The sequence below is a fragment of the Nicotiana sylvestris genome, chromosome 5 (assembly GCF_000393655.2).
Source record: "Nicotiana sylvestris chromosome 5, ASM39365v2, whole genome shotgun sequence".
Lineage (NCBI taxonomy): Eukaryota > Viridiplantae > Streptophyta > Magnoliopsida > Solanales > Solanaceae > Nicotiana > Nicotiana sylvestris.
Genome location: NC_091061.1, coordinates 87,020,048 through 87,033,850, shown reverse-complemented (window position 1 = coordinate 87,033,850; position 13,803 = coordinate 87,020,048). Strand labels below are relative to the sequence as shown.

The 13,803-nt window shown below is 33.3% G+C and overlaps 1 protein-coding gene across 1 annotated transcript; it reads left to right on the top strand.

The window, feature by feature from the left end:
- Nucleotides 1-4,994: 4,994 nt before the first annotated feature.
- Nucleotides 4,995-7,657, top strand: LOC104217025 (uncharacterized). Its single transcript, XM_009767182.2, has 2 exons — nucleotides 4,995-5,219; nucleotides 5,798-7,657. The coding sequence occupies exon 2, from the start codon at nucleotides 5,904-5,906 to the stop codon at nucleotides 7,473-7,475; it is 1,572 nt and encodes a 523-aa protein (XP_009765484.1). The 5' UTR covers nucleotides 4,995-5,219; nucleotides 5,798-5,903; the 3' UTR covers nucleotides 7,476-7,657.
- Nucleotides 7,658-13,803: the final 6,146 nt, after the last annotated feature.

The window sequence follows — 13,803 nt, the reverse complement described above, 5'->3', positions numbered from 1 at the left end:
TCTACTATTCCTACTGTTACTGGTCTATTCCTGTGTTGCTGGACTGTCGTTGCTGTGCTGCATTGTTACTACTGTTGCTGCTTCTCATCTTCATCTTCTCTTGTTTTCCAATACCAGGTACACGAATGTAATACTAGTTATTGCAAGCTAAAAATGTGGAAGCATGAATACATATGAAGAATCGAATTTTGAAGTTTTAATTTCGCTTTTTCTCTGTTCCTTTTATTGATTGTATTTAGGCTATTTTATGTATTATTGAATAATAATTGGAATAAGAGAAAATAACATAAGTTAGTCTTTAATGAATCGGCTTGGCAAAACGGGTTAATTCACTAGCTATGAAGGTTCTAAGATTATCAACAGTAGGTTAATTGTGAACAAGTACTTAAATTTAGCTAAGGCATGAATTTGAACTAAATTTCGTGAATTAGGTATTAAGGCATGATTTGAGTTCAAACAAAATTAGAAGAACGTTTAAGTCTAATAAACTTTCTATTAAGCTTTAGTAATTATGGTTAAATCCAGTTTCAAATGGTTGTGAATAATTAATTCCAATAGTTTTTTTATATATATAACAATGCGAGCTTCAATCTAACTATATTTGATTCTTTTGAATATTAGTTGTCGAATTTTTATTTTATTTATAATTTCGAATTTTTTTAGTAAAATTCTTGTTCATCAATATTTGTATTAATATAGCAATTAGTATGCCATACTTTCTTAAATAATAATAAAAAAGCTCGTAATTAATTAGGATTTTCTTTATTTATTTTAGAGACTAATTTTAATAGAAAAGATGTAGTAGCTTTAGGATTTGTCCATTTAAAATAAATGAGATGAGCCTCGCCTAGTAAAATGCACAAGCTGCGGGGCCCTCTAAATGTATATATTAAAATACTTAGAATTCGAGGACAGGCCGTTTAGCGAATTTTACGGCCTTCCCCAAAATAACAAGACGCTAGTTGCTTTAGGCGCGCCTTTAATAATTTATTTTCCTTAACTCGGGTGCACATTTATGTGACCCAAATCCAAATCTCAACCGAGTCGAGATATGCCAAACAACTACGGGTGCATTGATGTAACGTGGTTCGAGATATGTTTCCACGACGTTGCAATTCTCGTAAAATAATAACAATAAGTAAGAAAGCGGTAAAAAGATAAAATTTTGCACATAAGTTCATATTTGTATAAAATCAGATAATCAAGCCGAATATAACAGTTGAGCGACCGTGCTAGAACCACGGAACTCGGGAATGCCTAACACCTTCTCCCGGGTTAACAGAATTCCTTATCCGGATTTCTGGTGCGCAGACTGTAATATGGAGTCATTCTTTTCCTCGATTCGGGATTAAAATTGGTGACTTGGGACACCCTAAATCTCCCAAGTGGCGACTCTGAAATAAATAAACAAATCCCGTTTCGATTGTCCTTTAATTGGAAAAACTCCCCTCCACCCCACGCGGGGACGGAAAAAGGAGGTGTGACAATATATATAACACTCATATATTAGATCACATACTTTACCTTCATGCTTTACTGTCACATGAAATATAGGCAAGCTTTAAATAATATAGGAGTTAAAAGGAATTAGTTAGTAATAGATCCTCATTCGCTAATTATAATCTGCCTGTACATTATAATCTCATCGCTCACTTGCCTTCTCTTAAAAGATTTTTGTAGCCCAGAATTTAGTGAAAGCAGCGGCCCATTTTCAAAAAAAATCAGAAAAGAATCACCAGCTTTACTACCAATAAATAAAATCAGATTTTTAAAAAGTGAATCGCCCAAATGGATTTTCAAAAGACCGCCCATTTTCAGATTTTAAAAATCAAGATACATTTAAGTTCACTTTCTTGCATATAGAAGTATATCTTTTAGAATTATATGAATACCATTTCCTGAAGCAATTGTTGTCATAACACCTCTTTCTACAAACCTTATAAAATATAGACCACTTACATACCTATTTCAGTATTCTTTTAACATATCTCTAACTCGTTTATGAATTCATATTCCTCTTAAAATCTCACATCTCTTTTTATATACCCTCCCTTAGATATATAGTAAGCTGTACTTTTAATAGTATTAAGCATAGTATAAATAACAGATGCCTTAAAATTAGTCTAAGTCCTATGGAACTACCTCAGGTAGATTTTAAAGGGTTCCTAATACATTTCCCTTAAAAGAACAAGAACCCTTATCCATAATCTCACCGGTTAGCAGACCAGTAAAAAATGTAACTTAGTAATTAAATAGGTACCTTAATATACCTTTAAATATTAGGTGACGACTCTCTTTCATCAACAACAGATAAACCACACGTTGAATCCTGTCTTGGCTGGTGCAACAAGAGAGAAAAGCACGAAGGGTGTTGTCGTGCCTTATTTTCTTGAAAAATACCTTATATAGTTGTATCTTACTAGGACTAATAAAACTATATTGCACAAGTTATATATTTTGTCCTATGAAAACTTTACTGAAAAATAAATGCGAATAACTTGAGAATACCGAAAAATCGAGATTGAAAAATATGACTTTTGTTAGTTCTATTTGGTTTATAAATTCGACACAATTGATTTGATTATTAAAAAATGTAATGGGGCGAGATCATTTTCTCCTAGGAATGAAGGGGAAAAAACCAACAATGTTTTTTGACTTTAAACAAGTCACTTGTGGTATGCTCCACTTTACGACCTTATTACGGAGAGAATTAAATTAACGGCAAAGGGCCAAATATACCCCTCTACTTTCAAATATTGTTTACCTGTACTATTGGGCTATCCATACTCCTACCGTCGTACTTTGAAAAAAAATACCCCTATTTTGGAGGGAGTGCCACGTGGCAGCACCAGATTAAAATGACCTATTTCTTTTTTTTACCCAACCCATTTTACAAAAAACCCACAACCTGAACCATATTTTTCAGTTTTTTTAAAGAATTTTCTTTTTGTAAAACTTAAAAAAAAATTGCAAAATATTTTCGTTTTTTTAAACTGAATAGATACTGAAAAGATTTTGCAAAAAAAATTGTAAAAACTGAAAAAAATTGTAACAAAATATTTTTTTTTTGTAAAAACTGTAAAAACATATTTGTAAAAATTGGAATTTTTTTCCAGTTTTTAACAAAATATTTTTGTTTTTTAAAACTGAAAAAAATATTTCCAACAAAATATTTTTGTTTTTGAAAAATGTTTTTTTTTCCAGTTTTTTTAAAGATTTTCTTTTTGTAAAAACTGGAAAAAAAATTGTATAAACTGAATTTTTTTGGTAAAAACAGAAAAAAAATATTTTCGTTTTTTAAAAACTGAAAAAATTATTTTCAACAAAATATTTCCGTTTTTGAAAAAATATTTTTTTTCAGTTTGTTAAAAGAATTTTATTTTGTAAAAACTGGAAAAACAAATTTGTAAAAACAGAAAAAAAATATTTTTTTTAACAAAATATTTTCGTTTTTTAAAAACTGAAATTTTAAAAAAAACTGTAAAAAATGAAAATAGGGTTCGGGTTGTGGGTTTTTTTAAAAACGGGTCGGGTAAAAAAAAGAAATGAGTTGTTTTAATATTGTATTGTCATGTGTCATTTCATCCAAAATAGGGGTATTTTTGTTTCAAAGTATGACAATAGAGATATAGATAATCCAATAGTATGACGGTAAGTGTATATATAACCTAATAGTATAACGAGGAATACAAATAAATAATATTTGAAAGTAGAGAGGTATATTTAGCCTTTGCCGTTAAATTAATCCTTGGTAGATGTAAAACAGATCAAGAGCAAATCTTCTATTATGTCTGGTTGGTTCAATGACGAATATTCACTGCCCAGAATTGGCAACTATTCTGACAATGTCAGTTAGCCCACCTACCGCCCCTTCTATTAGTACTATACTACTAGTATTTTTTTTGATGACAGAGAACGACGAATTATTTTCAAAGCACAGCAAAAAAAAGCCTAGCATAAGGTTGAAAATAATTGCACACATGTCAAAGACTTATTGGCACCTGTCCATTGTCCAAATTTGCAACATGTTCAAAAATCCCCATTTCCAAATCATTTCAATTTATCATAATATGGGGTTTGCATTACCAAATTGTTGGAGCGTGGGCTCGGTTGGATAATACTCCATCTATTTTATTTTATTCTACTTTATTTTATGTGATTGTATTTAATTGTTGAGCCGAGAGTCTTTCGAAAATAGTATTTTTACCCTTAGGAGTAAATATAAAGTTTGCATACACTTTACCCTCCTCAGACTCCACTAGTGAGATTATTAATGGGTTGTTGTTATTGTGATTGTATTTAATTATAAAAATAGTTTTAGAAAGAAATACTTTTTTAAGTAACCAACATGCCAAGACTTTGTTGGCAAAATGTTCAAGATTTCGCGTTCCCAAATCATTTGGTCAATTTATCGTAATATTGAACAGTGTGCTTTAATAGTTTATTTTTATATGTTTGACTGTAAAAAAATTTAAAAATTATATCTTAAGTACTTTATTTTTGTAGAAATATAAATCATTAAAAGTAAAAGAAGAATACTAAAATTAGAATTTTTCTAGATAAACAAATTTGTTCGTTTTCTAGAAAAATAAGAACAATGAAAAAGAAGACTGTTATTATAATAATTTTCCGATTATCACAATTAGTGTTACCCTGGCCATTGCGCAGCACCGTTTCATTTTATGTGAATTTATTTTCTTTTTAGTCTGTTTCAAAAAGAATAATTCCTTTATAAATTTGGAAATAATTTAGTTTAAATTTACAATTCTATTCTTAATGAGAGGCTTTTATAATCACATAAATATTCTGGGTCCTTTTTGACTTGTTTAAGATGACAAATTCCAAAAATATTCATTTTATCTTAAACGTCCTTCCCGATTAAACAGGTTCACGTAAATTGCAAAAGAGGGAGTAATCCTTTTGCTTTGGTTGAAGGTGAACTACAAAGGGGCCACCTTTTTGCTTTTCTTTTTCATTAAGGGGTACATATGCTTTTGATTTTTCCACTCTAGCATATACCCATTTGGCTTTTTCATCTCCTTTGGTCCCTTTAGGCATCCTAATGTTCCTTCGTAGGAAGTAAACCCAGAAAAATTCCAAAGATGCTTCTTTTTCCTTCTTTTTTGAATTAAAGCTTAGGTTAAATGAAGCACAACCCAGAAAACCAAGGCTTCAATTTTTTATTCAAATTACTCTCATCTCTGTATGCTGTATTAATGGTATGTATGTTGACTTCTTTGTCTTATTTTACTTTTCTTTTTTTTTTTCTTTCTGCTGATTCATGAATTAAAACTTAATTTATAGTTGTGGGTAATATGTACTGTTTATGCCCCTCTGTGCTTACAGCTCTTGCTGATCATGAGATAAAACTGTTAACAATGAAATTTTGGCCAATTCTGTAATTCATACTCATTTTCTCATGTTTTCTTGGGTAATTAAGTTCAATCTGTCATATGGTGTGTCTTGAGTGACCTTTTAGGGAATTCGCTTAGCTCATTTTATCATAAATTTGTAGGTTTTTTATGTTGGAGATTGTACTGCCTATATAGGGCAGAAACAATGTTTTTTTTTGTATATATAATGTAAACTTTTGAATCCCTTAGACATAAGGGAAGTTTTAATTGGAGTGGCAAAGACAGTTTCAAAATTTGCTTTTCAAATTTTTTGAATCCCCTTTCCTAAATTCCTGGCTCCGCCACTGCTTGCAACTAGCCACAGTTCTGCGGAAGCCAGATTTTTTTTTGACGCCATAAACGTTGAAGCATTTGATTATTGATGTAGCTGTCTTAATCTACAGATTTGAGATGCTTACTTTGCCCCATTGAAGCGGAGAAGCTGTAGATAATGATCTGTTGAAGTTTATACTTTGAGTTTGAACCCAATAAAATTTAACTGAAGCAAGAATGACATCTGCTGTCAATGGTGAATGCCATGGTATTGTTGAGGAGCCTAAGGGTGGTCAAGTGAAGACTCATATACCTCTACATGTTTCGACATCTCATAGGGGACTCATACGTAACGATAATTCTCAGAACCATTCCCAAGGTAACAATCTTGCTATTCCCAAAAGGCTAAGGTTCCTCAACTTTGGTAATTTGGGCTCTCCCTCGGCAAAGTTTCAGCAGATAGCTGATGAAAGAGATGAGTTTTCTCGAACTGTACCTTCTTCTAGCAGCCTTCATCTCCGTCAACGCCTTTCTAGGCTGTTTTCACGGAAAATTGATTGGACCTCTCTTTGCAAAATGTGCAAAGAGTGGTTCAGAAATCCGCTGAATATTGTACTCTTTATCTGGATTGTATGCGTAGCCGTTTCTGGCGCAATTTTATTTCTTGTGATGACAGGGATGTTGAACCATGCCATCCCTAAGAAATCTCAGAGAGATACATGGTTTGAAGTGAATAACCAAATCCTAAATGCACTGTTTACTCTGATGTGTCTGTACCAACACCCACAAAGGCTCTATCACTTTGTTCTTTTAATGCGATGGAGGCCAGAAGATATTTCCAGGCTGAGAAAGATTTACTGCAAACATGGCACTTATAAGCCCCATGAATGGACACACATGATGGTGGTTGTTGGGTTACTTAATCTCAACTGTTTTGCTCAATATGCTCTGTGTGGCCTTAATTTGGGTTACAGGAGGTCAGAAAGACCAGCTATTGGGGTAGGATTATGTATCTCAGTTGCAATTGGTGCACCTGCCATTGCTGGAGTTTACTCTATGCTCAGCCCTCTTGGAAAAGATTATGATACTGAGTTAGATGAGGAAGCACAACTTCAGATGACAGCTGCTGAGAGCAGCGCATCTAGCCAACTGAGAAGAAAATCATTGGAAAGAAGATTTTCTTTTGCATCAGATGAAGGAAGAATTCTTGAAACTAGGCCACGATGGAGTGGAGGCATTCTTGATTTTTGGGATGATATTTCTTTGGCATATCTCTCTCTGTTCTGCAGTTTTTGTGTTTTTGGTTGGAATATGGAGAGACTTGGGTTTGGAAACATGTATGTTCATATTGCAACTTTTCTTCTCTTCTGTATGGCTCCTTTCTGGATCTTCAATTTGGCTGCTGTTAATATTGACAATGATAGTGTCAGGGGGGCGTTAGGACTTACTGGAATTTTCCTTTGTCTATTTGGGTTACTATATGGTGGCTTTTGGAGGATTCAGATGAGAAAACGATACAATTTGCCTCCTTACAATACTTGCTGTGGTAAACCTTCTGTTGCTGATTGTGCACTATGGCTTTTCTGCTGTTGGTGTTCTCTTGCACAGGAAGTAAGGACTGGAAATTCTTATGACATTGTGGAGGATAAATTTTATATGAAACAAGATGAAAGTATAGCTCCATTACCTCGTGAGGATGTGCTATATAGATCCACTCAATGTTCTCCCAACTCCTCTCCACCTTCAATAGTGAAAAATGAGATAATGACACCGCCTGCTCCTTCGATTATACAAAGAGAAGATGTGTAGTACGATCTTTTTTGCAATGTTATGAGAACTTTTCAACTGTAAGCTCGCCTGCGCAAGTTTCATTTTAGCTGTAGGTATGTTGTATTTCTACATTCTAAATATGTTGTACAAGTGCTGGTTGTGATCATCATGTTTCAGATATTTTATTCTCTGTAATATTTCGCAGTACTCTGATTCTTTCACATTTTTTGCCAGCGTTTTCATGCTTCTAGGCGGCACATATAACTTATTTTGATCAGTGAGGCTCACTCTTAATTGGTTGCTCTAAGTGAAAAATCTTTTGACTTAATAAGGCATTCTGACATGAAAATCCCATTCTACAAGAATTTCTACTGATCTATTTTATGATCTGCTATACAAGATTCACTTTCTGATCCCCCTTATGGTGCCCCCTTACTGGAGTTGGGAAGATAATTGGCCTTATTCTTTTCTCAATCCTTATAAGAAGGAGGCTGGTTTAGTGAAAGGTGAAGAGCAATAATGAATATGAGTACTTTTTGAAAGTAGACTTCGCTTGAGAAGATTGTGGCTTGACTTTTACCTTTGATCTGATGATTTATAATTAGTTCCTTTCCTAAAGTACACTACCTACTTTGACTAGCACAGATTGAGAAACTTTTTGAATATTTTCTTATGTCATAACTAATAAAGAAGTATTAAATACTTTGATATGTTGAATTAGTGAGGAACATGTCTCGCAGCATTAAGACAATATAAAGTAGTACTCCTGTTTCATTTTATATGACTGTGTTTGACTGAGTATATATATGTCAATTTGAAGTAATAGTAATAGTTTAAAAGTTAGTTTAACATAGAAAGCGCCATATTGAAGTTAACATTTTAATAGTCAAATAAGTTAAACTCTTAAAAGTTCTGAAAGTTGTATAAAATAATATTATTATTTTTGCAATATCCGAATGGAAGGAGTGTCATATAGCTTGAGTAGAGAGAGTATTAGTATAAGATTGTTAGAGTTGGAATAGAAGGAAAATTTGGGATTTAAAGGGAATGGTCAAGTTATATGGACAGACAAAAAAGCAAAGCAATTAACTAATTTACAACAAAGGGACTACAACATCTCAATTGAGATTTAGCTTTCTTTTTTCTTATCCTTATATGTTAGTTCTCTGAGATGCATAATGTTGCTGATTTGCCATGGCAGCTTCTATTCTTCTACTCTGAGGTTTTGGCTTGTGATTGGTAATGACCTAAGGCCTCATATTTTCCTATGGCTTTTAATTATTAGTATCACTTGAATTTGTGTTATATTTGCCTTTAGTAAGTATGAGTGACTTCTTTAGTGACTTATTGTGCTTTAGCGGATTTTCCTGGACTTAAATAATTTCTTCATTGAAAGAAGTGTCGTTGTCAAAGTGCCAAACTTGCAAATTTTTATCTAAATTGTAGCATACTGAATTTGTTCGAGATTTAGATATGTTCTTGAATCTGCATGAATCTTTTTTTTTTCTTCTGAATCCGTTTTGTATTCTAAATTTTCTTCTGAGGTTCCAATTGAGTTGTCTGAACAGACCAAGCATGATTTAATTTTAAGGAGATGAACTTTGAATAGATTTTTCCACAATGCTTAATAAACAAATCTTGAATATATGAAACCTATTTAATCATAATAGGTATCTGAATAACTAGGGAGAATCTCTTGCTTTAAGTAAATCAAACCTTGCTTAACTCACCATCATGTAATCATCTATTGAGCATTTTCCACCTTTCACATTCAATGCATTTCTTTCCGATTTGTACTTTTTCTGAATTAGAAAATTCATGAGACTTAAAATTTGCAGGGGTTCCATCAATTGGATGGAAAATTAAATTACCCAATCTGCAACCGATTTTTGTTTGCTTATATCTTTTCTTAGCTTCTTTTTGGAAAGATGAAAATTTATCTAGGATGCTCCTTTTATATAAGATTGGAAGAAAGTAGGCCTGAAAACATCGGAATGGACAAAGATGCTTTATGACCAGCTTTTCAGTTTTTTTTAAAGAGATGCTTTATATAACCGATCTCAAGTAGTTTGTAACTGAAGCATAGTCAATTAACTGATTGTCATTATTGATTGGTTGATACTCTTTTTGTTCTCTTAAATTTTGACTTACCCTTAAAGCGTATGGGGTGAAATATCTTTTTACTTAATTTAGAAACAAGACATTTTAAAAGATCATTGGAAGAGTAAACAATTGTTTGAATAGTGTTACCAAAATAGTGAACTATCACCGAAAAGCAGTGCCAAAACTCTTTTCTCTGAGAAGTTGCTGGTAATTGCACATTTGGTATCGGAACAAAATCTATTCTTATTAGCTGAAAGAGGTACAGTGAAGCAAGTCTCTGTAACATCATCAGCGTAGATTGATGAGTAAGCAAAGAGTTGCTGACTTAAATTCAATATTCATAGGAAAGACTCATTACCTAGACTCTGATCCCATGACAAAAACGAAGAGATTAAGAAGTTTTAGCATTGATTTTCTTGACTTTCAACATCATTCGTCAACTTGCTATTGCTTAGGGTCCATTTCTTATATGGAAGCAGGATTAGAAGATCATGTTACTAATCTGGCTGCATTTTGCAGTAACGGAACTTGTCTGATCCATATATATTTATTGCCTTCATACTAATTGCAGACATCCATATTTAATTTGTTGCAGGGTGTTAGCTAATGCTCTATGCCAATTTATTGTTTTAGTGTATGTTGCTGGAATAAATATGGAACATAAGTGGTCGGTGAAACTGTCATGTAGTCGATACAAAAGTTACTCGTGTCAGTGGTCTAACCGTCTAAGTTTCTTCCTTACCTTAAAAATTAATGCGAGGGAGCAGTTTGTTTGAATCTATTGTCTTGCAAGAAAAACATATTAATTCTCCTTTACTTGTTAAGGGGTAGACTATCTCAGAATTACAATGGAATAAAGTTTAAGAATACACATTGAACATGCTAATGATAGCAAAGATTTGTGTTAGGCGTAGTTCTCTGCTCTAAGGAAGTGGTTTGTATGTGGATATTTTTGTTTATTGTTTGTTGTTTGTGATGAAACTCTAAACCTGAGGCCTAAAGATATCAATTAGCACCTAGTTGTATGCTCTTCTCGGCAACAGTAGAAATCATGACTTGGAGTGTGTGGAGATTATGCTGGGAATCAAGAGCATCTTCTTTAGTCTGTTTTCTGGTATATGCTGATATTCCTATTTCTTGATTTCTTTTTTGGTGCTTGAAATGGCTATTTCTGGTCTACAAGCAAACATGCACTTTGATAGTTTTACTTCTAGACAATACCATGACAATGAATAGCGTAAACTTGAAGTTGGCACCTTGCAATAGAAAAAGATGAAACAAATCCAGGGAGGAAGATTGGGCATGGAGCAAGGATGCATAAAAATGGTGCTCACACTTGAGATTACTTCTGAAGTTGTCAAAGCAAAAATGTTGCTTCTTTCGTTAATCAGGTAACATCAAATGATCTTTAAATTGGTTACAATTGTTGGAGAAGAAAAAGCTTAATATTTAAAGGGAATGGTCAAGTAATATGGGAACAGACAAAAAACAAAAAGCATGTCAACTATTTTAACATAAAGGGACTACAACACCTAAATTGAGTTTTAGTTTTCTTTTCTTCTTTGCCTTAAATGTTAGTTCTCTGATATGCAGCTTCTATTCTGTAGTCTGAGGTTGTGACTATTTAATCACTCAAAGCCTCATATTTACCTATGGCTTTGAATTAATAGTATCACTTGAATTTGTGCTGCATTTGCCTTTAATGAGTGAGTGACTTCTTTATCGACTTATTGGGCTGTAAGTAACGAATTCTTCTGGACTTAAATAATTTCTTCATTGAAAGGAGTATCGTTGTCTAAGTGTCAAGCTTTCAATGTTTTATGTAAATTGGAGGATACAGATTTTTTTCTAGATTTAGTTCTTTTCTTGAATCCTGCTGGACCTTTTTCCTATTCTGGACCCTGCTGGATCTTGAAATTTCCAACCGAGTTATCTGAATAGACCAAACTAAGATCTAACTTTAAGGTGATGAACTTTGAGTAGTTTTTTGTATGCTCATTCAAACAAATTTTGAAATTTATGATAAAAACCTATCAGAAATAGGTATCTGAATAACTATGGGGAATCTCTTGCTTCGATTAAATCAGACTGTACTTCTATCCTAACTCACCTCATCATATTCTTTAGAGCATTTTCCACCATTCATTAGTCAATGCATGTCTTTTCGATCTATATCCTTTTGGATTGAAAAAATACATCAAACTTAAAAGTTGTGGGGTTCCAGTCAATTAGGTGGAAAATTTAATTAACAAATCTGCAAATAATTTTTGTCCATTTATATCTTCCTCAACTTCATTTTGGAAAGATGAAGATTTACCTAGGATGTTCCTTGTATGTATGATTGGAACAAGATGGGCCTCAATAGATCCGAATGGATACAAATGTTTTATATTACCGATATCATCTAGTTTAGGACTGAAGCATAGTCGATCAATTGATTGTCGTAGTTGATTGAGTGATTATTCCGTATATGCAAGTATTTTGTTCTCATTAATCACGATAAAAATATTTTATTTATTTGAAAGAAAGAGGAGCTTTTTGAGAATATTCAGCTGGATAACCTAGTCACTAAGAATATTTTACGTAATACTCTTAGTAATTATCTTAAACTTCAATAGTTTTACTTTATTTTGAGAACAAGAAATATTAAAGATTATTAGAAGAGTAAACAATTGCTTGAGTAGTGTCACCAGAACAGTGAACTGTCACTGAAAAGAAAAGCAGTGTCAAAACTACTTTTTCCTGGAAAGCCACTGGTAATTGCAAAGCAAAATAAAGTGTTCTACACCTAGATAATACCATGAGAATGAATGGCCGTAAACTTGAAGTTGGCACCTTTGCAGAAGAAAAAGATGAAACAAATCCAGGGAGGAAGATTAGGCATGGAGCAAGGATGGAGAAAAATGGTGGTCATTACTACTGAAGTTGTCAAAGCAAAGCTGTCAGGTAACAGCAAATGATCTCTAAATCAATTAGTCTTGAGGGCTCTTTTTGTCTCTATAAAGACAGAGTATCTAAATGTGATGGTGGTCAAACTTGATATTACTACTGAAGTTGTCATAGCAAAGCTGTTGCATCTATCATTAATCGGGTAACATCACTTGGTCTCTAGATTGATTATCTTGAGGGTTTTTTTTGTCTTTATAAAGTCAAAGTATCTAAAAAAGAAAGGAGCAATAGTACCCTCTTGACTTGATAGAACAAGAAAATGATTATTGCTCCTTTCTTTTCAAAACCTCCTATAGACTCTCACTGCCCAGGATCACTGTCTGGATACCTCATCACAATCTTAAATGGCAGCTTGAAATTCGATCTCAATGAAGACTTGCACACATATTTGACAAGTGTGGTATTCTTCAATCAAAGCCTATAAACAGAAATTAAACGTATGTGGTTTACACAGAAGCACAACGGAAGCATCGTTACAGTGGGAATATAAGGATTAGTATAAGGCCTCCAACTGCTCCACTGCTTTACCCTAGAAAAATTTGGCTCTAATTTTCAATTATTCTATGCCTATCTCTTTCTCCTCTTTTTTAGTTATTCTGGCTCATGGTCTGTTAATTTGCTGCACCCTTCAAACTTCACTGATTGGCTTCTGAAGTGAATGAAAGGTTCAATACTGGCCAGACAAGTACAAAAGGTACTTTCAACGTTCCACTTACATGGTATAATACTATATAACCAATCAATCCCATCTTGTTTATTTCCAAGTATTATTGTAGTTTTTACAAATTTGGTAGTTGCTGAGTAGTCCTATGAAACTAAATTCTATTGGAGTACTTGGCAATGGGCTGCAGACATCAGCATTCTGTAAAAGCAGAAAATCACTACATTTCAAGCAGCAAATGCTTTTAGGCTTGTTTGTTTCTCAGAATTTCCGTACTTTTCCTCTATTACAGATTAAGAATGGTCTACCATCAGAATTAATATATGGACCTCCATTTTTTTGTGTCCATTATTAGTTTAGTGGAGTTGTTACTCTGCATGGAACTTCTCTTTTCGTGGCTTAATATAGTTTGTTATTCCGTGCGTCAAAGTTACCTTTTTGTCAAAAGATAATACCGTTTGTTATTCTATAATTTTCTGTAGACGTGCCATGCCAGGTGCAGCCAGAAAGTAAACTGACCGATGACACACAACAACGACAATAAACTAAGTGATTCTCACAATCCGGGAAGGGTAAGATGTATACAGCCTTACCCCTACCCTGGAAGGGCAGAGAGGTTGTTTCCGATAGATCCTCGGCGACAGAAAGAATGAA

Coding starts and splice junctions, on each gene's coding strand:
- LOC104217025 (XM_009767182.2), top strand. CDS start 5,904: ATGACATCTGCTGTCAATGGTGAATGCCATGGTATTGTTGAGGAGCCT.